The 25413-nt window shown below is 31.5% G+C and overlaps 1 protein-coding gene across 3 annotated transcripts in view; it reads right to left on the reverse strand.

Moving 5' to 3' along the window:
* The window catches only part of LOC142327753 (clavesin-2-like), a 130428-nt gene that overhangs the window by 6892 nt on the left and 98123 nt on the right, over positions 1–25413 (reverse strand). For 2 of the 3 annotated variants that reach the window (XM_075371059.1, XM_075371060.1), the window contains exons 5-7: positions 15423–15533; positions 6997–7102; positions 2273–2805 (exon numbers count right to left, since the gene is read on the reverse strand). In XM_075371059.1, the coding sequence (XP_075227174.1) occupies positions 2663–2805; positions 6997–7102; positions 15423–15533 (360 nt within the window). In that variant the 3' untranslated portion in view covers positions 2273–2662. Of the gene's footprint in view, positions 1–2272; positions 2806–6996; positions 7103–15422; positions 15534–25413 lie in introns of those variants that run through there. The other variant, XR_012757076.1, reaches the window with a different exon arrangement.

A 25413-nucleotide genomic window follows, 5' to 3' on the forward strand; every position in this document is an offset into this window, starting at 1 on the left:
GAAAAATACTTATTACAATAGTTCATCTCAAGAACTGTAAAATCTGAAATAAAAATATAAAATTTAAAAAATTCTGACTTCAGTAATTTTGTCGAAAGTTTATCTCTCACCTCAGATGACTAATCTTATCGGAAGAAATTTTATCCAAGAGGGCACAAATAGATATTACGTTCAAAGAAGGTGTATTGGTTACTTGGATACAAACTAAAATTGCCTATTACACACAAAGTAATCCTTTATAAGACAGTTGTGAAGCATATTTGGATTTCTAGAGCCCAATTATAGGAAGCATAAAGCATTTAAAATATTTCAGTTCAAGAGAAATGCAAAATCATAAGGTAACTATCACGCATTCTCTGATCTTTTTTTTTTTTAAAGAGGTGGAGGAACCCCATTTACGGGTGCGTAGGCAGTGTCGGGCTCGCTAACAGGTTCTGCAAGATGTTATTAAATGCGTATGTGTTCCTGCCCACTACCGACTAAACCTCCACTCCTAGGTACCCATCCTACTGGTACAGCTGGTGGGTGTACATTACTTCAGGAAGAAATAGGCCCTCACACACATTCAGACACCAGTCAACAGACACCGACTTCACACACCCACAAGGTACCTTACATCAGAATAAAATCATACTACATACTCCACGACATCCAAGCATCACTCCAGAATACATACCTCATGTCGCCCGCATATTCCACACATCAATCAGTTACATCCAATTACATAAACAAACATCTCATAATCATTTGAACTCTACAGCATACTTACCTTATGGGTCACCATCGAACGCGGGAGCGGAGTGCCTACGGCCTCATTACACCCAGGCGACCCCCACACGTACGGGGAACCCCCTAGGCTCTCAGCCGTGCGCCTGTCCGCCTTCGCATCCTCCTCTGACCCCTTCTTGGCCTCCTGTATAGTGCGTAATTTCGTCATTATCGCTCTTGCAAATCCGGAAACTGCAGACCAATATTCTTCACTATACAGCACAATCCTCATTAGTTCCTCTGGTAACATTACGTCTCTTCCAATGGCATGCATAATCTTCTTTCTTTCTGTGTTAAAACGAGGACAACAAAAGAACACGTGAACGCAGACTCCTCAACCTCACACTCGGAGCATCCATCCGAATACCCAAAACGGAATAGATATTCTCTAAATCCCCCATGGCCTGCCAGTAACTGAGTGAAATTAAAATCTAGCGAGCCGTGGGTTCTTTTGGACCATTTTCCAACATCCTTTATTATTCTATAGGTCCACTTGCCCTTCTCACATCTGTCCCATCTTTCTTGCCATACCCTCATCAATTCTTCTGTGATCCCTGAATTCGCCTTTCTCTTCTTATTCGGATTCAAGGTACAAAGTTCTCGTAGCCTTCTCCTGCGTGCGATCGCTAAATCTACGGGAAACATCCCCGCCAATATCTCCGCAGCTTCCAGAGAAACAGTTCTGTAGGCTGTTGCAATCCGGAGGCAGCACCTCCTATGTAAAGTCTCAATCCTCCCTCTATAGTTTCTGTACCGCACCACGTCCGCCCAGATTTCTGCACCGTATAGCAGCGTGATATACACAACTCCTATAAGCAACCTCCTGCGCAGCTACTCCGGACCCCCAGAGTTAGGTAGAATTCTTGCTATATGGCGCATGACTCTGTCCGCCTTTTCATTAGCCTCAATGGCGTGCCTTCCAAATCTCATCCGGGAGTCAATCCATACAAGGTGGGTATATGCTTGGTAGAGGATATAACCGCAAACTCGGACTCCGGCGCACGCATTCTCTGATCTAAATCACCAGCCCCCCCCCCCCAAATCTTCATACAGTGAAGCAGAAGATCACTGAATAATAAGTAAAGTACCTAGCACGATAAGGCAATCACCTAAGTTGTTTGATTTTCAATCTTGTTAATAATTGCAGAATGCTGGATCACAGGCTGAAACGTGTTAAAAATTCTGTACTTTTGGATGGATTTCCGAGATACTCTTCTTCTTGTTCCTGTTCGCTTGTTCTCGTTCTTCCTCTACTTCATTTTGTTTTTTATTTTGTCTTTCACTGGTTGTTATTTGTTTAAAGATTGAATCGTTTCATTACCATCAAATAATCGTAAGTAAATAGACTTTGATCATTGCCCTTACTTCTTTATGGAATGCATTTATTTATTTTGAGTAGATTATAATGAAAACGGATAATATTATAAATAGATAAATGATTATAAAATAAAGTAATGCAAATAATAGTAATGGAGAAAATAAAAAAAAATAAAAATTCATAAAGTTCAATTTATTTACAAAATATAGTAAAAAGAGTTAAAAATAAATGAATGAAATTATTTTCTTCCTTAAAGTAAAAAAAACCCTAAAATAAAAATAATAAAATAATAAAAATAATAAAGCTTGTGTTCTTACAAAAATAAAACCTTCATAATATATTCTAAATACTACATAAAATCTTTTATTGGACATATAATACAAATATTAAAGTGTTTAGTATAAACAATTAAAAAATTATTAGTATAAATTATTAGTTTAAACAATTATACTAATTTTTTATTGTATATATTTATCTGAGTGAGTGTATGCACGCATACCTAAACACATATACCAACCTCATCCATATTTTTAATTAGGAATTTTATACTTTTTTTTAACAATGATTGTAGAATAATTAATCTATTTCGATTGATCTGAAAGTTCCTTTACTACCAAAAATATCTTTGAATGAATCTTTACATGTTTCTATATCAGCATGTACAGTGCGCTCTTTTAAAAACCAGTCTCTCTTGTCCATTAATTTGTCATAGGTAGCATCTAAAACAAAATAAATAGAATAAAAAAAATTACACAATAACACCGAGAAATACAAGTTTCCAAAATTTAAATAAAAAAATAATACAATAGTTCAAATTAATTACAAAAGGTAAACATTTTTTGTGTCTATTTCCTTGATAAATATTTTATGATTTTATTATTATTAACTAGCTCTACCCGCCACGCTTCGCTGAGGCACATTGTGGTTGCATGGATGAGAAATGAGAAACAAAACAAAGCATACGTTTTATAGAAGTTTAATTTTGCAATACTTGTGGATATACAATATTATTTGTTTTTCCACTGTCTGCGTAGATATAAAGGCTATCTGGTTTGCCGACTCGGGAACACGCAACATGCAGTTGCCCGTGTGAGAAGCAATCCGCATCTAAATCTAAACCACACAATTCTCAAGATTGACCTTGAGCTTTATCGATTGTGATTGCAAATGCCAATCGAATTGGGAATTGCAATATTTTTAATTAAAATGGTGTATCGGTCGGGATCATGGGTATTCGAGGAATGAGGACATCTTCACCTTTGAAAGGCCCCGTTAAAATCGTTGCTTCCACTACGTTATTCATCGATTTCTTAACTGCAAGTCGCGTGCCGTTGCAGAGTTTTGGCTGATTAATATTCCGCAACAGGATAATTGTCATTTTTTGATCGAACCGTTGCTAGAATCAATCTACTGAGGAATGTTTTCCCAGTTCCTCCTTGCGCATCCAAGAAGAAGGTCCCCCCAACTCCGTCATTTATCATTTGCATTATGCGATCATAAATGCCTTTCTGTTCACGCGTTAATTTGGGAATGTTTGATTGGACATATGACTAAAGATCACCGATGTTGTAACTCTGTTCACGGCGTAAATCCACATCAAATGAAGCAATCGCAGCTCGGGTGGGCGCTGGCATTCCCAATTGACTAAGAACTTTATTTGCAATAGCTAAGCACTTGTCTTCAATATTTATCAATGCTTCGTTGTAAATGCCTTCTGTAAATTCCACGGTCATATTAGTATTTTCTAGGTGTACTCTATGCAAAATATTCTCGGCCATATGCGATCGATATCTTTCACATAACTCTGTGGGAGATGAAGGGAAGCAAGCGGTCAATATAATTGCGAATAATGTGCGAATTTGGTTTGGATGTGCAGTGTTGCACGCGTCATTAATACATATATCCCACTGTTGGTTGTTTTCTAATAAATTCAGAGCTTGGTGAAAGGCGCAGCTCAATCACGACACGATCACACAAAAGTACCTCGATTAAAGTGAATATATAATTCAGATTGTATAATAATTTGAACCAGATGCAAGTGAATACGTTTTTTTTTTTTGTTAATAAACAATGTAATTGGGAACAGGTATTGTTTCACATGTGACTGCGGTTGTCGTTAGCTAGTATGGCGAGTGTTCCCCTCGCTTCCGGCAGATGGCGCGGTCACTGGTGCTCAGCTGACCGTTAAAAAAACTGTTTTCTCGCGGTCGCGGGTATGTAACTGATGCGAAAAATAGATAAAAACAATCTTTGATGCGGGTTATATATCGTGCTGAAATTTGAGCTCAATCGGTGCAGAACATTTTGAGTTTTTGAAGCGTACACAAAGGAACTTAACATTTTTATATATAAAGATTTATGAGCTGCGAAAAAAGTCCTTAAGTCGTGCGAAACACACATCATTTTAAATGCTTACAAAAGCAGAGTAATGCTTGCAAATTACAGAATAATCAAACGGCGTTGATTTCAGATGTTAATAAACTGCTAACGTAAGTAGAAGTTGTGCTGCTTCAGTGTACAACGTGATTCTCGAGTATGAATCTACTAATGAATTACGGTCTCCAAAGAAAACAAAACCCCACAGGTCAACTGAGAAAAAGGTGAGATTTTGATAAAAACGCGATTCGTAAAAAAATTACACGAATTTGAATTATTTAGAAATTGTTTAGCTGTGTATTATATCCTTTCGAAGAGAATTCGGTTATTGTCTTCGACAACGCTTCTTATCATTAAACGAAAAGAATTCCGGCCGTGTTATAGAAAAACAATGATATCAAAATGCGGCTTAGTTCAAAAGGAATAATTTTTGAAGAGGTTTAAGTTAATATTCAATCATCACAAAGGGTTTTGCATATTAAAAGTAATTATAGTCCGTATAAAATAGGTTTGACACACAACGCCATATTGGTAAGTCGTGTTTTTATTCGGCTCCTAACGAATATTTTTGCCGGCCTCCGTGGCGCGAGTAGTAACGGCTCGGACTTTAATCCGGTGGTTCCAAGTTGGAATCCCGGTCAGGCATGGCATTTTCATACGCTATAAATCATTCATATCATCATCTGAAGCAATGCATAACGGTGGTTTCGGAGGTTAGAAAAAACAAAAAAAAAACGAATACTTAGTTGTGGTGTTTCAGTGTTACTATTTGTGAATTTTGTTCTTTGCTTTTACATAGCAAAGAACGATAAATGACCAAAAAACGATTGTTTGGTCATATATATGTAAAAAAATAACCTAACAAAGGTTTTTTTGGTCATTATATAGGGATATTATTTTCTGTGTATTTGGTTATTTCGACTTTTTTTGTTTGCATAGTCTTAAGTCTATCTGGGCTATAAGAAAGTTGGGTGTTTTATTTTATTTACTGTAAGGCATCCTTCTTGGTGGCTTTTCTTTTTTTTTTTTGTGTTTTTTTTTAATAAAATACAGATGTTTTAGCTGTTAAATATAATTCAAAGAAATTTGTTACTTAATCAGTTGTGATTTTGTTTACATTGGCAACGGCCATACGGGCTCTTTGTGATTGGTCGTTGTGTTTGACAGCGGCCATCTTGTATTGATCTGATTGGTTTTCCTTTGTTTACATTTCCATCTGATTTATTAGCCTCTTATTTATTAAAAAACTGTACAAATTAAAAATAGATAGATTTATTAAAAATAGATGAAAACAATCTTTGATGCGGGTTATATATCGTGCTAAAATTTGAGCTCAATCGGTGCAGAACATTTTGAGTTTTTGAAGCCGTACACAAACGAACGTAACATTTTTATATATTTAGATTAAGATACTTGAAAAAATAAATTTTAAGGAAGTATGTTTACCATCTCAATTATTGTTATAATTCGTTATTTTCTCTTTATATTATTAACATAAAGAAAATTAAAAAAAAAATTAAAACAGTAAATACATTGTGTATATTATTTGCTTTTGTGTATATGTATATGCTTTTCTTTAACTCACTTTCGTTCCACTGTTAACATTTTCGTTCCACAGTGCAGTACACAAGCGCAGTAGGTAAGTATGTACGAACGATCCATTCGTTCGAACGATTTATGCTTCTTTATACGAACGATTTATTTATAATTATATTTGTGTTTTGGGGATATTAAAAAGTTTTTTTTTTTTTTAAAATTCTTTCCCATTTTTTAAATTATTTCGTGCACGAGGCTCAATTTGAAAATGGACGCCAGCACTATTTAAAGCGTAAAGCTAAATTCCCTGCAGCAGAGTCAATTGAAGAGCGCGAGGCGGGTTTTGAAAGTGAACGCAACAGCTAATTAAACCGTAAAGCTAACGAAACATCAGAAGAGCGAGAGGTTCAATTGGGGCTTAAATATCAGCGTTATTCGCAAAATCCTGCAGCAGAGTCAACTGAAGAGCGCGAGGTTTGATTGAAAAGTAAACGCCAGCGTTATTTGAAACGCAAGGGCGAACAAAATACTATAACAGCATGAAGTTAGCTTACAGAAAAAGTGGCAAAGATATCATGCAAAAAAATTGTTTAAATATGCTTTAAAACATTTTTGATTTCAACAAAATAATGTGTATTAAAGTTGTCTATTTCTGTAAGACCACAATGAAAAGCATGGGGCGCGCTTTCATATTTATTATCTACGTAAATTCTTTAAATATGGCAAAGGTTTTGATTTGATAGCTTCAGTATACAATATCTAGTAAATCTTTTTGTATGAACTAAATAAAGTTAAGGTGCAAAACAGAGCTGAGGTGGTGCCCTATGCTTTTTATTGTAGTCTTGCGAAAACAGACAACTTTATTATTTATTCTGTTGGAAACAAAAATGTTTAAAAGCGAGTTTTTAATTTTTTTTTATATATAATTGTATTCTGCTGTCAGAATCAGATTTTTAGATTATCTGCTGACAATTTTATATTATGCTATTTTTTTTTACCTCTGATTTGTTCAAAGGAAAATTCAAACGTTCCTTCATATTCCTTAGGTAGCATTGTTTTCGGTAAATTTTCGTGAAGTGAAGAATAATTACTGTGTACAATAATCTGTAAAAAAAAATTAATCGTTATTTCGAAACTTTTATACACAAGTATTTGTTAAATTAGTAAGGTTTTGGGTAATATCTTAAAAATACATATATTTTCTTTATTAAAAGAAAATATTTTTATAAAATTTTATATCTTAACTTACATTTATAAAATTTTTGAAAGGTTTTAAAATTAAACATTATTAATATTTACTTAGAATGCTAAAAAAGAAAAACAACAATTAAATGACAAAATAATAAATTGTAATCAACAAATAAATAAATATTGAAACAAAAAGAAGTAAAGTATAATGAAATAACAAAAATTTAGATAAAATAAAATTTCTGTTTAAAAAGCAAGTTTTGATTTGAAAGAATTATTTATAAGATGCCTGTCAGATACTAAACGCATTACAGGTTTAGCAACATCAATTCCCATGTAACGCCATCAAAACAGACATTTAGACAACCCACAATACACAAACCATTTCAATTTAAATTAACCGTAAACACCTTACAATTACGCTACCCGGCTATACTTGTCAATATGTGTATAACTAATGCATATAAAGGGATTACTCATGTTTGTTAATAATCAAGTAAATTTTCAATTTTTTTTTATGTTTATTAATTGCATTTTATAAAGTGCCACGTTTTTATCGATCTATAAAAACTGATAAAAATTGACGTAAGATTTGGATTTATTTATTACAAAAATTTTTTGCCTCGCTAATATTTCTATAAAAATTAAAAATACAGGTTCATTCACGGGAACCGGATGTTTTTGAAGTGGGTTGTACTCGGGTGTTCGTGATGGGAGGGGCACGTGGCTGGTGTCTGACGTTTCCTTTGTTCATAGCATTTACATTTTAGTCGCTGAGATGGAGCCGTGGACGCTAGACCAACGCCTGTACGCGTATGACAGTTTTGTGCGAAATGACGAATCCGTAACTGCCGTTCAGCGAGATTTCCGCCGTCAGTTTAATATCCATCGTAATGCAAGTGTCCCTTCTCGTAACACAATATTACGATGGGTAAACAACCTTCGAACAAACGGTTCAATATTGAAGAAAAAACCACCGGGTCACCGACGAACTGCTAGCACTCCGGAGAACATCGAACGAGTAAGGAAGCCATCGTCAGAAGCCCACGCCACTCTATTCAGAGGCATTCAGCAGCGCTTCAAATGAGCACAAGCCCGGTAAGACGAATTCTGCACACAGACCTGCATTTCCATCCTTACAAGATAGCCGTCGTGCACCAGTTAAACGAGCAAGATTTCACGCAGCGATTACAATTTTATGGACAAACGCTTACCGTTTTTGAAGAAAATGAAAATTTGTTGTTGTTAATGAGTGACGAAGCCCATTTTCATCTGAATGGCTCCGTCAACAAACAGAATTGCCGGTATTGGGCAGAAAGAAATCTACATCAGCTTCACGAGAGACCACTTCATAGCCCAAAGGTGACTGTCTGGTGTGCAATAGGAAAAGGTCGGTGTTATTGGACCATATATTTTTGAAGAAAATGACGCTGCCGTAACTGTAACAGCTGATAGTTACGTTACGATGTTGAATACGTTTTTCATTCCTGAGTTACGAAACCGGGGAATCGATTTTCAAAATGCGTTATTCCAGCAGGATGGAGCTACAGCGATGGCTGTTCTCCGTCACTTGTTTGCGGGACGGATCGTTTCCAGATTCGGCGACATTTCTTGGCCCCCTCGGTCTCCCGACTTGAGTAGTTGTGATTTTTTTCTGCGGGGGTTTCTGAAATCGCGTGTGTACGGCAATAAACCGCGTACATTGGAGGACCTAAAGATCGCAATTCGTCATCGCGTCACACAGATTGATGTAGACATGCTGCAAAGAATTGAGGCCAATTACCGTGAAAGGCTACAACAATGTATTGCCCAAAATGGACATCACTTGCCGGACATAACTTTTCGTTCATGAGTAAGTAACAAATGCTTTGATTTAACAAGTGTTTCAGTACCAATAAAACTTTTTTAATGTAAATATTCAATTTTTTATGATTATTTTAAAAACATCCGGTTCCCGTGAATGACCCTGTATAAACGATAAAAACAAACAAAATAACGTAAACACTAGTTTATTACAACAGAGAACTAAGGAAATTATATAAATGTCTAAAAGATAAAAATGTAGTGCGGGGAGAATAAGAATTTATGTATATGATTTAGATGAATTTTAGATGTCACGAAGATTTCAATGTCACAAGAGTAACTCGATGGGATTATTACCATACTATGGTTGAACAAAGTGTCTAATTAATAGGGAAGTAATTAAAGTTTTTAAGAAAAACCAATGGGTTAGGTTTTTGTTGTTGAACGTAATATTTAGAAAACCCACAGAAGCTTTCACAAGATTTTTTCTGTTCTTTGTAACCTTATTTAGTGACACTGAAGTTTATAACTGCTTAAGTTCCGAGGAGTCTATTTATTGTTAATCTACGCATACTTTACTTAAAAATTTGAGTGAATTAAGTCAGAAATCTTAACTATTTGATCAACAACATAATTTAGTGAAGATTTATTAAAAAAGCCAGCATTTCAATCATTTTAAGTTTTATTTTATCTTTATTATAAACAATAACAAAAATTACGAACTATCTTTTTTTTCAAATTTTTAAGCAAAATTATTTATTTCTAATTATAAGATACGTATTTAAATAAATAAATACAAAAACTGATTATTTTTGTACTTTTGGAGGACTAAAGAAAGAAACTGGAATAGTAGAACTATTCCATATTTTCGGGCTCCATACACACAAGAGGAAGCATTCGGGGGAAAGTAATTTTTAAGAAAATGATTTCCAAGAGATGATAATAAATAAAAGAAAATAATAATAATTGTTTAAAATATACTGATACAGCTATAATTTTAAATAAATTAAGTTGTAATTTTTTAGGAAATTTGAAAATTTTGGTTAATTTTTTCAAGAAAAAATAAAGAGGCTATCAAAAAATTAAGATTGTTACATTTCAAATGCGATGGGTAATTTACGAGATGAATTGAAATTTAAAATAGATATTTTAATAAATTGTTTTAAACATTAAAAAAGTATTTTTTGTTACCACTGGCCAATAGAGTTGGATGGACAAAAAGTTTTTATATTGGTATGAAGGCATACTGATGTAGAAAATACATATGCGGAAAACTTCCATTAACTTTTCTTTTTTTTTTGAAGCAATATATAACAAAAAATCTGATGTAAGTCACATGATTTCCTTGTACGCCTATTAAATTACATAAACACATTTTTTCTGCGCTTCATTTAAACTTATTTTATTTGAAAGTGAGATACGATTGTCCAATTCTTTAATAAAGTGGAGAGTTACACAATTTATAAGATATTAGTTTTTATTAACATCAAATATTTATACAATTATTAATTCAACAATCTTACTTATAAATATTAGGTTAGAATAAATTTCCTTGATACTATTTAAATAAATTGTTTACCAAATAATCCATAATAAAAACAGATTATTCCACACCATATGGTCAAAATTAATATTTGTAACCAGTATACGGGAGTTCGCTAAACGGAATAGTTTAATTATTATTAACTTTCATTTATACGATATCAGAAACCTGAAATACACACCAGAAATCTTGTGCATATTACGCACAGTGAAAAAAATTGCAATAATCACTTAAAATTGAATACAACTCAAAAATGTATTTTATTGCTTTGTGAAATAATTAAATAAAATGATTTTTTTAAAAATAAATATACAATTTTATAAGAATTTTCTAAAAAAAATTCAAAAATAATAAGATTCTAAATTATAATTTTCAATTAGAATTAAATAATAAGATGTTTCCCCAAATTTTTTACATATACACATATGTAATGCCTATTAAAACACATTTTCAAAAGTACATAAAATTTTATTTCACTAATAATTTTTTTTTTATTATTATCATTGATTGATTATTATCTATTGTAATTTTTTTTTAAATCACGGGATAATAATTGTTAAATCAATATATTTAAATTAAAAAAAATAAAAGTTAAAAAAAAAAAGGAGATGAAATCTGATTCGAACCGATGTTGCTTCCCTTTAAGATCTAAACATTTCATTAATTAAAATCTTAATTTTAATTTCGACTGCAATAAAAAAGGGAGATGCATAACTAGATGTTACCAAAATTACTAAAAAAATTTCTGGATGCTCCAAAATTTCAACATCCTACGGCTAATCGTTTTTAAGCTATACAAGCTATACATACATACGTACTAAAGATGTCACGCTGAAACTAGTCAAATTGGATTCAGGGATGGTCAAAATGGATATTTCCGTTGAAATATGAATACCGAAATGTTTTGCGATAACAATACTTCCTTTACTTCGTACAAGGTAGAAAAAAGTTTAAAAAAAAGGAGATGAAATCTGAAGACCGAAATTTTTCAAGTTCACAAAACTTCATTTACTTCGTACAACGAAGTAAAAAAATAAAAATACATAATCATCTTTTAGAAAGGGGGTGAATATTAAATAAATAATTTATTTTTGTAATTATTTGATCTTTATAAAAAAGTTTTGTAAGAAGAATTTCTTGCTAATGTACCCCAGTAAATATTTGAAATTTTATTAAAACAACCATCCCTTTTTTCCCCAGTTTATCAAAAATTTATTTTATTCTTTCCACGAAAATAATACCTGTCAACGGGGTTCAGAGTTATAAGACCAAAAATAGGCCGACATATTAATGATTGAATTTATGGACAACTGTATGTATGATATATATGTAAGTAAGCTCAAATTATTATATATTTTAAGTAAGCTTAGAAGAGATATGAGATGTTTCTTGCTGTGATTAAACTGTTTACATGAAATAATAATAAATATAGTTCACTTACTTGAAAGATTTTAAAATGGGGATAAATCTAATTTACATAATTTTTATTTTTTATAAAAATCTTTTTAAAATTCACTAATTTATAAGAAAGCTACCGGTAATGAAATTACACCAAAAATAAAAGTTCTTTTTAAAAAAATTAACAATGAATTAAAACTGTGGGAATATTTACTATTCCCTAGTTTACTGCTTGAAATGGAGTCAATGATTTGATTTATTGTATATGTTACCGTAAATGATCGAAATTAGAGAATGTCAGTATGTCCGGTGAATGTCGACACATATCAAATTCGTCGGTGAAAGACCAGAATATTTGCATATAATATTATACATTCGGACCTTCGCCGGTATATGTCGACAAAGACAAATAAACTCTGGTGGGGGTCTAAAAGATAACTAGAAATAAAAAAAAAATCACCCAATATCAATTGGGTGATTACAAGAAACCCTCGTAAAAAGAAAGTTTAAATTTAAGTCAAACATAACGTACGCTCGCTTCGCTCGCTAACCTCGTCTAATTAAAGTCAAATATACAAATTATGTATGTTATTCTACAACACTGGAGGTGATGAATCAAATTCACCGCATTCAGTATGTACATGCTGAAAGTTGAATAAAAATATTTTTATAAAAAAATTGAAAGGCAAACCAACTAACCGTTTATTTGTATCATTATCGTTCATTCATGTAGTTACTATATTCTTTATTTTCTCATTTGCCACTTCAATTTATAAAATGCTGAAAATTCGATTAAACTTTTTTATAAACGCGGTGAATTTGATTAATTGGCTGCAATTTTTGGGAGAATAACATACATAATTTGTATAATTAAAGTTAATTAGACGAGGTTATCGAGCAAAGCGAGCGTACGTTATGCTTGGCTTAAATTTAAACTTCTTTTTTATGAGAATTTCTCGTAATCTATTTACCTTAGAGATTGGTACTGGGTGATTTTTTTTTTAATTTCTAGTTATCATTTCAACCCCCAACAGAGCTTATCTATGTTTGTCGATAGATACCGTCGAAGGTCCGAGTAAGCAAATATTTCGGTCTTTTACCGACGTGATTTGTATGTGTCAACATTCACCGGAGAATATTGACATTTGCCACATTTCACGGTAATATGTATAATAAATTCAATATTTATAATAAATTTTTATAACAAAATCATTCATATAAGATTGTTCAAATGTTTATTTAAGATGTAGTTAAAAATCGCTATGCCTAAATTTACAAGAAGAATTAAAAACGCGTCTTTGATGGTAATATACTTATAAACTTATTAAAAATAATAATAAAAAAAATCCCAGGCAGGCATGTCATCTTTTCATACGCTACCAATCTCCACCAGTCTAAACCCTATTATCACTATTATCAGGATAACCGTTCTTACATACAAAAAAAAAAAAAAAAAATCACGTATATATCTATACTGTGATGTGAATCGCAAGACACTCTGAAATTAACACACAGAAATATTTAAGAATAACAATGTTACTGTACCAGACAGGATAAATGAGGAGAGGAATAGAATAGTTTGCCATTGCTTTTTTCACTCATCCTAAATACGGTTTCATTTCAGTGTGGCAAACTTACATAAATGCACGTGACATTCAGTCTTACAAGTAACTGATTAGAGGTATGGTGAACCATACCTTTCCATTACTATTGATTTCTAATATAAAGCAATTCTGGCTGATCTCCCTTGAATCTAAGGTGTTAACTAGTTTATTCGTAAAGGCCATAAGGAAGACAGATAGTTCAAAGTAACAGATTTTTGTATCCTTTTCTGTATGAAAAATGCGTTGTATATTTACTAAAATAATAGGTCGTCTAAACGCCTTTTGCACACGAGGTAGCGTTAGCGTCCCAAATCTCAGGTTATAGGAGTCACCCACCGGGTTGGTGGTCTAGTGGTGACTCAACATCGGAAATCAGCTGATTTCGAAGTCGAGAGTTCTAACGTTCAAATCTTAGTAAATCCAGTTATGTTTATGAGGATTTTAATACTAGATCGTCGATACCGATGTTCTTTGGTGGTTCGGTTTCAATTAACCACACATCTCTGGAACGGTCGACCTGAGACTGTACAAGACTACACTTCATTAACATTCATACATATCATCCTTATTCATCCTCTGAAATAATACGTTACGGTGGTTTCGGTGGCTAAAAGAAAAAAAAAGGTTATAGGAGACGCAGTGGGTCATGTCAAAAGCCATTTGACAGCTGGCAGTTGAAGCTAGTATATATGAAAAAAGTGTTAGAATTATTTTACTCAGACGTCAGGTATTGCGCCGTCAAGATGAGTCAACTTTCCACAAAACTGTTATAATTTACAATTTTGTTTCCATACAGTCCTGGCTCAAATGCTGCGCAGGCCTGTTAAGAAATTTGTTTATGGGCAAGATACGTTGTCAAAAGTAACAGCCAAAAGATTGTTCAGCCGGTTTCTTTCTGGAAATTTCAATTTCCAAGATTTTCCTGGCAGAGGGTGATCAATCACAGAAAAAGTGAATGATATTCTGGAAAAAGTCAAGGAAGACTGGTATGTAAGCAGTTGCCAATAACATCGCCAACGACCTAAATATATATCACCAAACAGCGTTAAACCATTTGGAGAAAGCTGGCTACAAAGAGAAGTTCGATGTTTGGGTACCATATGATCTAACTCAGAAAAATATACTCGATGAATTTCTATCTGCGAATCTCAACAGAAACGTAACGAAATCGAGCCATTTGAAGCGATTGATGAGGAGTGAAGAAAAGTGGATAACGTACGACAACAATATGCGAATAAGATTGTGTTTAAAAGGAAAAGAAGTTCCACAAATCTGTTAAAGCCCACACTGATCCCCAGTAAGGTTATGATGTACGTTTGGTGGGATTTGAATGGCAACGTTATTCACAAGTTACGGTATACTTAGATTATACTGTCAACAATTAGTGCGCTTGCAGTTAGAAATTCAAAAGAAACGGCCTGAACTGGTCAAAAAAAATTGTGTCATATACCATGTTGACTACACCAGACCGTATACATCTTTAACGACCTATCAGAAATTGAGATAACTTAATTGGGAGATTTTAATACATCTTCACTTTACCCAGGAACTGATACCATCAGATAATCATTTGTTTCAGCCTCTGCAGAACTCCCCAAAACGGTATTAAGTTAGTATCAAGAGAGGTCTATGAAAACCACGCGTCAAAATCTTTTGACCAGAAACCACAGCATTTCTATTGCAACGGGATTATGGTGTTGCCAGAAAAAGTGGCAGAAGGTCATCGAAATAAACGGTGCAAATGTGGTTTCATAATGTTATTTCCCAAAATGTATTCTCGATTTTGGTCTCCAAAGGCCAATACTTTTTAAAAAACCTGATAATATATAGTATTAAAATTAATAATAATAATAATAATAATAATAATAATAATAATAATAATCATTACCCTTGATGCCATTTTATTGCCTAATAGCATTTTATATATATTTAAAGATGCTTGCATAATTGGTAACATGTTTAGAAAATGTATATTTACGTACCGATGTGGAAAAGCTTTCTGTAACAATAAAGTAAAATATTAAATAAAATATAGATAACACATTATTAAAATTATACACTTAATTAATAAATTAATTATAGTTATAACAAAAAAGAAAAACTAATAGTTATTATATAATCATAGCTATATAATATAATACTTTATGAAAATCTCTTAAAAATAATATTAACTTGTTTCCTTGTGAACCAAGTTACAACATGCAGGTTTTCTGCTTATCTCGGGGTAATTAGTAAAATAAAATGTATTCAAAGAATAGGTTTATAATTTTGATAAGCTGAAAATAAGTAGCTATTTTTCTGAAATTTTATATAAAGCAAAAAACATATTTTTACATATATAAAAACAAAACACCGATTTATCAATCTGGTATTATTATTATTATATTTATTATCAGGCATTTTTAAAGAATTACTGGCAGCAAGAAGGATTCCGATTGAGGTGTGGAAGAGTTTGATAAAAAATTTATGTCGCGGTTGCTCCTGGGGTGTTTAAAAAGGAAAAAAGGTTATAGATAATTTACATTATCTTTTTTGCGGTCTTCCCAAAGTCACTTTTAAAAAAGCTACTTAAAAAGTACTTTTAAGGAGCCGATTAAGCCGATACTGGCTGTGGAACAAAAAATCTTAACCTTCAACAAAAGATGAATTATTAATTTTACAAAATTATGGAAACAATACGAAACTTAACATAAAATTTAATTTGATTCTTCAGAGAAAAATTTTCTTTCTTCAAAATTAAAATATTTTTCTCGCATAATTCAAGTAGTATTTTTTTTTTTAATTTTGAATTCATTTTTAACCTCAATCTTAAATTTATTTAAATAGATGATACAACAGCTGGTTCATTTCTACTTGTAATAACAGGAATATTACTGGAGCTGAAATCCAGTTTGGCTATGAGATTATTGATATCAATTTTCTCCCCACCACGAACGATGGTGGCCCAGCCCGCATTCACAATTATTCAGAAATAGGCCTGTAACTCATTACAAATAGTAAAGCACCAAAAAATAATAAAATTTTACCCGAATTTCTTTTCTACCTTTACTTTATAATTATGACAAAAAATCAACACAAAAGTAACACTAAAACAGTAACTGAATTCAAAACTAACATTTAGAAATAGGAAAATTATAAGACACAATCCTATAATTCTGTTAAACATGACAGCACAAATCTAACATATAATATATATATATATATAAACCTTCTTTTGAAATATAAGAATATTTGCAATATATTTTTTCAGATTACTAGCACAAAAAAATTAAAAGAAAAACATAAAAATATCTTATTAAAACAACAACATCACAAATCAAGGTTACTTAACTTTGTCCTAAACAGATTCCCTACCCGGCTTCCGTGGCGGGAGTGGTAGCAATTCGGCCTTTCATCCGGAGTTTTCGGGTTTGAATCCCGGTCAGGCATGGTATTTTCACGTGCTAGAAAAATTGTCATTCATCTCATCCACTGAAGCAATTATTAACTGTGGTCTCGGAGGTTAAAGGAAAAAAATAGGTTCCCTAATTTTAAAACAGATATTGTTTACAACAACGCCAAATAAAAAATAAATAAAAAAATATATATTATATAGATACAAATTTTATAAAATTTATAGAAACTATTTTTATTTCTTACACATTTTTTAAAGAATCTTTTAAATATATGAAAAAATTTTGTTTTTATAGTGCAGATTTTCAATTAATTTTACATTAATTCAAATTGTATTTATTACAGATTTAAAGCAAACAATTTATATGTCCTATAGAAAACTATAAAAATATAAACTTTAGATATAAAATAAAATATATATATGTAAGTTTTAGTAATACATGATCGATTTATGATAATGTTATGATAAAAATTATTATTTTTACTTTCCCGTCTAGCGCTATTGCAGAGCAATATTTTTGAAAGGGAAACTATGGTAATCGGTCCAATTTTGACATATGCGGTTTTCACCGGATCTTTACGTTTTTGGATGGAAATTTTCCAGATGTATTTGTGTATGTTCGGTGTCGCTCTCTAAATCACTTTTATCACCAGAACTACTAGACTGATTTTGACCAAACTTAGTTAGATTATTACTATATATGGGGGCATTGATGCCATTAAATTTTCAACTTCAAAGGTCAAAGGGGTGAGGCAGTAGAGGAAGGTTGCCCTCAATATCTCTAGATTTCGCCTAATTAAGGTCATATTTTTCTTAGGCACATTTGTTATCAATTAAAAAATATTTCAAAAAAAAATTTGCAAAATCGCACCCCTACCCCAAAAAATGCTCTAATAAACTAGTGACTGATGGGTATATTGGGTCATTAGTACCCCCTCTCACCACAAGGAGCGCTAATGTAACACTGACGTGCAGCTACTGCAGTCTTCTACTGTGTTGTGATGTCACAGGTGAGCGGTCGAATTAAATAAAAGTGAATTATCATTAAAATGTAAAAAAGCATTTAGATTGGCCGCTAGTACCGCCACACCCGCGGGAATGAAATACGTTATGCGCGCGCTGTTTAGTTAGAATCACTGAATTAAATAAGCAAAACATTTAAATAAATTACAAATATTTTAAATTAAGTTGTATGTGTGTAAGCCGTCATCAGAAAAAAGCTGTGTGACGGGAAAGTCCTACAACTCTGTTTTTAGCTTTTTTTTTTAATTTTGTTTTGAACAAAAGTAATTAAAGGTAAAAATACTTTTACAAAATTTTAAAAACTGCATAGAAGTTAAAGAGTTGCATTCTTAATAAAAAGAATAAATAATAAATAGTACTTTACAAATTAAATTTTTAAATCAATTCAAATTGTTCACCGACGCATTTCAACTATACGAGTTATAAATGAGATTACGTTTTGTAAACTTCTTGGGTATTCTTGATTTATTTAGTGGTAAATATGATTTAATATAGAATTTTATTTAGATTTTCTGACTTTTGGGTATGCAGTAATGTTTTCATTTGATTCCTTCACCCCACAAAAAAAAAAAAACTGAGAAGATTCATATCGGGTGATCTGACTGGCCTTGGAAGTTACAATAAAATGTTAAGATTTTGATTTTGAACAAAATTGCACCTTATTTATTCAAATTGGTTGGTACACAGTTGAGATGGGTGAAAGTTTTAATGTAGAATTCAAAAATTATGCAGTCAGATTATTTGTGCCTGTTTTCATTCTTTCAATAATTGAGTTAATCATAATTTATATTATTATAAACTTTCTTGTTTATTTTGCTGTTCTAAATCAGTTCTTATTCTAGAACACCTTGCCAGGAATTTTGTATATCATTAGTGGCACCTCCTGTAAAACCTGTCTTAAATAATTTTTTAAAAAGTTTGGATAACGATTTTATATGCAAGTCTATTATTGAAATAAAAATCCAGTAAGAAATTTATGTACGATATCCGAAACATATTGAAAGAAGAAGTTGAAATTAGTTTCACAAGTTACTCTATTACTGTTTTCGTTAAAAGGAAAAAAAACCTGTTCCTTATGTTATTTATATCATCACCTATAAAAGTTGTTTCGTCCGTAAAGAATATTCAAAAAGGCAATACATTTGTTTCTAATAATCATTTGTCAATAATTTTTAGATTATTATAGTCATTTTCAACATTATATAATGTTGACCATATAATAAAACGTGGGATTTATAGACGTTAGATAATCTTTCAAGTTCTAGTTGTTTACCTTGGACTTCACAAAACTTGTTTCTGATCATTTCCAATGTTATTGTAAATAATTCCTGGCGAGTTGTAAATATTTTTATCAGTAATATTTCAGCAATAAAACTGCTGCCGAAATTTCTCAGCAGTTTGCATAAAATCACCATTATATTAATCATAAATAAAATTAGTATCTGAGTTATCCTCATTTATAAAATAAAATTTTACTGTTCTTTCCCTGTATATAAATTAATACGATATATTTATTTTTAAATAAAAATCTACTAATTTACGACAAAATCACTATGTACTTTTTAATTATTACTTATTTACATTTAATTTTATATTGAAAGTTAGATTATAAACAATGAATAAAAAACAGTAGTATCTCATTCATTGGTAAATACTATAGAACACAGAATAACAAAATGAAACGGTACTATACTGCCCCGAGCGGAAAAATAACGCATTATAAATTACCAATTTGTTTGTATTAACAGAATTATTATTCTGTTAATGAAAACAAGTTTCTTTTTAAAATGTTAAATTACTTTTATTGAAAATACAACTTATTTACTTTTTTGGCATAAATGTTTTCAGAATGAATATTTTACAAGATTTTTAGTAAAAATTTAATTTAATTTTTTTTTCTGTGGTTGCAATTTTTTTTATTAATAATAATAGAAATAAATAAATTTTTTATTATAATTCATATGAATTTTTAAATGATGTATTCAATATATAGTTAAAAGAAGAGACAGACTTATAAGCCACATACTAAGGCATCCTGGAATAGTCGCTTTAATATTTGAAGGACAGGTAGAAGGGAAAAATTGTATAGGCAGGCCACGTTTGGAATATGTAAAACAAATTGTTAGGGATGTAGAATGTAGAGGGTATACTGAAATGAAACGACTAGCACTAGATAGGGAATCTTGGATAGCTGCATCAAACCAGTCAAATGACTGAAGACCAAAAAAAAAAAAAAAAGTATTCAATGTACAATATTAGAATAAATTTATTTGAAATCTTTACCTAAAATTATACATTTAATCTTATAAATTGTAATTACATGTACAGTATAGTAATACCTATGGGGCAAAAGGGAGAATATTTTTAACTGGCCCTTACTCAAAAAAAGTGCATTTTCTGAACCATATTACCTACTCATTTTATTAGATTATTAAAATTGGAATAAGCTTGTAAAATTTAACAGACATCTCCTTATATAATATTCATTGTAATAAATTTGTTAAACAATAGCGTGTTAATCTTGTGTAAATAATTATAATTATTTATCCGTAAAATTACTGATTAAAAAAAAATTAATAATACATTACAAATAGTATATATATATATATATATATATATAAATTATGGATAATGAAGCTTTCATACTTTTAAACAAACAAAAACCTACATGAGTTAAAAAAATATATATTTTAAAGAATACATAAATAAGTATTATACATGAGTTACATAATAATTTAAATAATCAGCCCTAAGTATTTACTACGTAAAATTTATTAAATTTTAAGCCAACAGTGGATGTTGGCATTTAATTAGTAACCAAAATCTCTAAGGTTGTATTTGATTCTATTACCTTTTTATTATTTTGAAATGCTGTAATTACACTACCTAAGATAAACAAAAAGAAAGAATTTATTCATACTTGAATTCTACAAAGATCTTAACATAAACAAACTTCAGTAACCATCTTCTGAATAATTCATAAATTTAATCATTGTCTAACTTTACTTAATAAACTATGGTAAAATGTTTTAAATCTTATTAGCTATTTTACAATTTTTCTTTTAAAAATTTAACATCTGGGCTTGAGTAAAGGATAGTTATTTATTAATCTTGGTTTTCTTATATTGAACTCGCTATTACTGACATTTGCACTTCTAATAAAAAATTCTTAAAACTTTATAAATAAATAAATACCTAAGAGGTAATATATTAAGTTGGCAAAGTAAAGGAAACGTATGCTATAAACACTGCTTATTAATTACTAAATGAGTTATCATTTTTATACGGTACTTAGTGGCTTAATATTAATTTCATAAGTAAAACACCCGTTAAAAATTCCACATTGTAATCTACAATGAATCAATGAATAATAAATCAGTTTTAGAACAAAATTTTGAAAATAGGATCGACGAAAATAAAACCTTCTTAAGCCCTTACGAATCTCGGTTTTTAGTTTTAATATTATCTATAGAATTTAAATTTTGATCAATAATTAACCCTAACATTTTTATTTTTTCAACGTGCTCTATTACCACTCGGTTGCTACAAAACTTAATATTATTCACAATAGATCTACGAAATCTTTCATACAATTTATCCAAATGTTTAACCGTTACATAAATTTAGTCTTGAAAAAATTAGAATCGAATCGGAGTCACAATTTATCAAAGTACGTTAAGCATAGCTTCATAATGATCTAGAAAATTTGCTTCAAAAAAGAGAACAATATCATCAGAAAATCTTCAAATAGATCCTTTAAAATCTTGCAAAACGTAGATAATTACATATCTACCAATTGTTTACGAAAATAAGGAACAAGATTGGACACAGTAATGAGATTTGTGGGATTTAACAAGTAATTTTCATTGGGTTCTAAATGCATATCCTAACATTACCTTATAAAATGAGATCATTAAATAGTTATTGAATAAATTATAGGTTATTAAATAACTCTTGGCCTCTTGCTGACCAAGTTACTTGGTCAGCAGGAAGTTCGGAAGATCGTGAATAAACAGATGGCTACACGTGTACGGGATACTCATACATATAGAGGTGAAGATATAGGTAATGATCACTATATGATCACATCTAAGATTGAGTTGTGGACTAGGTGAAGAAAGGTCAGACGGACAGTTGTAGATAAAGGAAGAGAAGTTTATAAAGTCTACTTGCTCCAAGTAGAAAGTATTGTGATATATGTTCCAGGTAAGGTTACCGGAATATGTAAACTCTGTTCCCACTACTGATGGTATACAAGAGAAATGGAACATTATACGGAATCTTCTGGTGAAAGTAGTGGATGAAGTGCTAGGAAAAAAGTAGTAAAGAGCCGTAAAAAGGTCTTAGAATAGGGAATGAGAAGATAATATATTCAGTACAAAATAAAAAAATTAACTTATCGTCAGTATCTCCAAACACAAACAACAGAGCCGCTGGAAGTTTATAAGCAAGAAAGAAATATCGTAAAAAATGTTCGTAGAACGCACGATCAGATGGATGGTATATCAACAATATACAAGATGATCTACACGCCGCCAAACTATTGCATACAAGATAATGAAACATCTTAATCGAGAGGAAAGAGAAGTGAGATTTAATTTAATTATTAGAGATCAATGGGTAGAGCATTATAAAGAGTTATGGTATGACTCAGAAGTTGCTGAAGAGACTGAGAGAGAAACAGGAGAAGTATGTGTAGATTCACTAAAGATAAAGAACTGGAAAAAGCTATCTTAGCCGTGAAGAATTAAAAGCAACTGGTTTGGATGACATAAACTCTGAATTGATCAAATACTCTAGCACATCCTTTTAATTCTGATTGCTACATTTTCTGAATATGTTTTGGAAGCCCTTCACAATTCCGGAGAAGTGGAGGAAGGCAAAGGTAGTTTCTCTCTTCAAAAAAGGTGACAGGATTATGAAATCGAATTACAGAGAATAAGCTTATTCAGTGCCGCCTACAGATATGTGGAAATATTGTTAATGAGCGACTTTGTTTTATCTCTGATGTTTTATTGCTTGAAGAGCAATCAGGATTTTGCAAAGGACGATCATGTATAGTCGATACAGTTTCCCTGAAAATACTAATAGAGAATAGAAAGGAATTTAATTTAAAGACGCACCTTCATCGACTACAAAAAAAAAACACTTGACAGAATAAATAGAAGTTTTTTTATTGTAATACAAGGATTATAATAGCTATAGGAAAAGATTATCTGAAGAGATTCCCATTAATCAGGGGGTACGTCAGAGTACCTGTGTATCTCCCGCTATTTTCAATATACAGTGGATTCCGGTTAATAGGACCACCGGTTATTCGGGGGAGCTGTTTAGTTGGGATATTTTTGTTAAAACAGAAAAATATTGGTATAATTCACGTAAAATTACGCGGATTTAACGGACCAAAATTCCGCTTACTTAATTCTAAAATATCATAATTTTATTAGTGATTTAAATCGCTTTCTTTTACTGGTCTGTACAGTATACATTGGTCGCTGGTCACTGGCCTGTACGTGGCGACACAGATGACATCATGTAGTTATGACGAAGCAAACGTTTTTCTTTTCTTCATTGCGAGTCCGTTGTTCATCAGGTATGGTGCTGTAGTTATGGTTTATCCATAATTATTTTTAATCATGGTCTTTCGGTTACCCACCGGGTTGGTCTAGTGGCGAACGCGTCTTCCCAAATCAGCTGATTTGGAAGTTGAGAGTTTCAGCGTTCAAGTCCTAGTAAAGTCAGTTATTTTTACACGGATTTAAATATTAACTCGGGAATACCGGTATTCTTTGATGGTTGGGTTTCAATTAACCACACATCTCAGGAACGGTCGAACTGAGACTGTACAAGACTACAGTCCATTTACACTCATCATTATCATTCATCCTCTGAAGTATTTTCTGAAAGGTAGTTACCGGAGGCTAAACTGGAAAAGAAAGGAAGGTCTTTCTGTTACAAATACATCGTGTTATCTGGCTTAAAATATCCGGTGGATCGAATTACAGTACTTTGTTGCACGATTATATCTTGCCGTGACAAATTAAAACTTCTTGTTATTGGTAAAGCATGAAAACCACGATGTTTTAAGTGGATTAGAATGGAGAGTTTACCTGTACACTACGATTTTCATAAAAAAGCCTGGATGACGTGTCTAATTTTTCGTGATTGGCCGAGTGCTTGGGACAACGAGTTACAGAAAAGAATCAAGAAAGATTTGCCTGTTTATTGATAACTTTTGCCCATTTTAATGTAGATTTACGAAAAATTCTAACTGAGTTTCTGTCACCGAATACAACGAGTTTAATTCAACCGCTTGACATGGGAATAATAAAATATTTTTAATTTATTTGCCGAAGTAAGCTATGGCTAAAGATGTTAATCCACGTGTAAATTTGTTGCAGGCAATTCAGTTCGTAGCCGATAGTTCGAATGAAGTGAAAGGTAGCACTATCAGAAATTGCTTTGTCAAAAGTGGTTTAAAAGTCAATGCTATCGATGATACTGAAACAATCGATGCTTATGAGAATGATTACTTTTTTTCAGCACCAGGATCAAAATTTTGAAATATAGACGAAAAATACAATAGTGAGTGAGAACGATGAGAAGGAAAGAAATAATGAAGAAATAATTAAAAACATTACAGGTACTCAACAACTGGACGAGATTGAAAAAGATGAAGACTAACCCGATGTCAAACGTGCATCTCCACAAATGGCAAAAAAAAAAAAGCGTTCTTGATTTGTCACATTTTTCGATAATTTTTGAAAAAATCGGTGAAAGTAAAAAGAGAATAATTATCAATAATAGTTTCTTTCACAATTTTTTAAATAATTTGAAATTACTTAAGGTAATTCCAGAGATGAAGAAAGAGAGAGAAATCCGTTTGAAGATTAAAAAATTAATTAATATGTAATATTGTCAGAATATTTTATTATATATGCAGAAAATGAAAAACGTTTAAATATACTAGAAAACATGCAAATATTCAACGTAAAATTAAAGGGACAGGACATAATCCGCCAATCCGGTATAATGTTTAAAAACATTTTAAATTGTTAAGTAAAAAATCAGAAGGATTTAGTTTCAAGATTATATAACCGTTATAGCGGGAGGGACAAAGCACAAAAGGCCTTGACTCCAGGAATGAGAAGCTGGATGAGCAAAACATCGCTATATACTCAATGAACCCAACAAAAAAGAAGAACCCTATGATACGGATTGAACACGGCCCAGCCTGAATCCGGCTTAGGAGTGATGATGAAGTCAGCGCAAGTAAAGAAGATTTATTATTGAAATTTATTTATAATTTTTTCTTTTTTGTTAAGTGTATTGACTATGGTATATTTTATGATGATAACATGTAACTGATACTGTAATTATAATTGATATTGATATGTAATTGATATATATTGGTATGTAACTGATATGTAATTGATGATGTAATATTGAACTGTATATGATT

The sequence above is a fragment of the Lycorma delicatula genome, chromosome 7 (assembly GCF_047948215.1).
Source record: "Lycorma delicatula isolate Av1 chromosome 7, ASM4794821v1, whole genome shotgun sequence".
Lineage (NCBI taxonomy): Eukaryota > Metazoa > Arthropoda > Insecta > Hemiptera > Fulgoridae > Lycorma > Lycorma delicatula.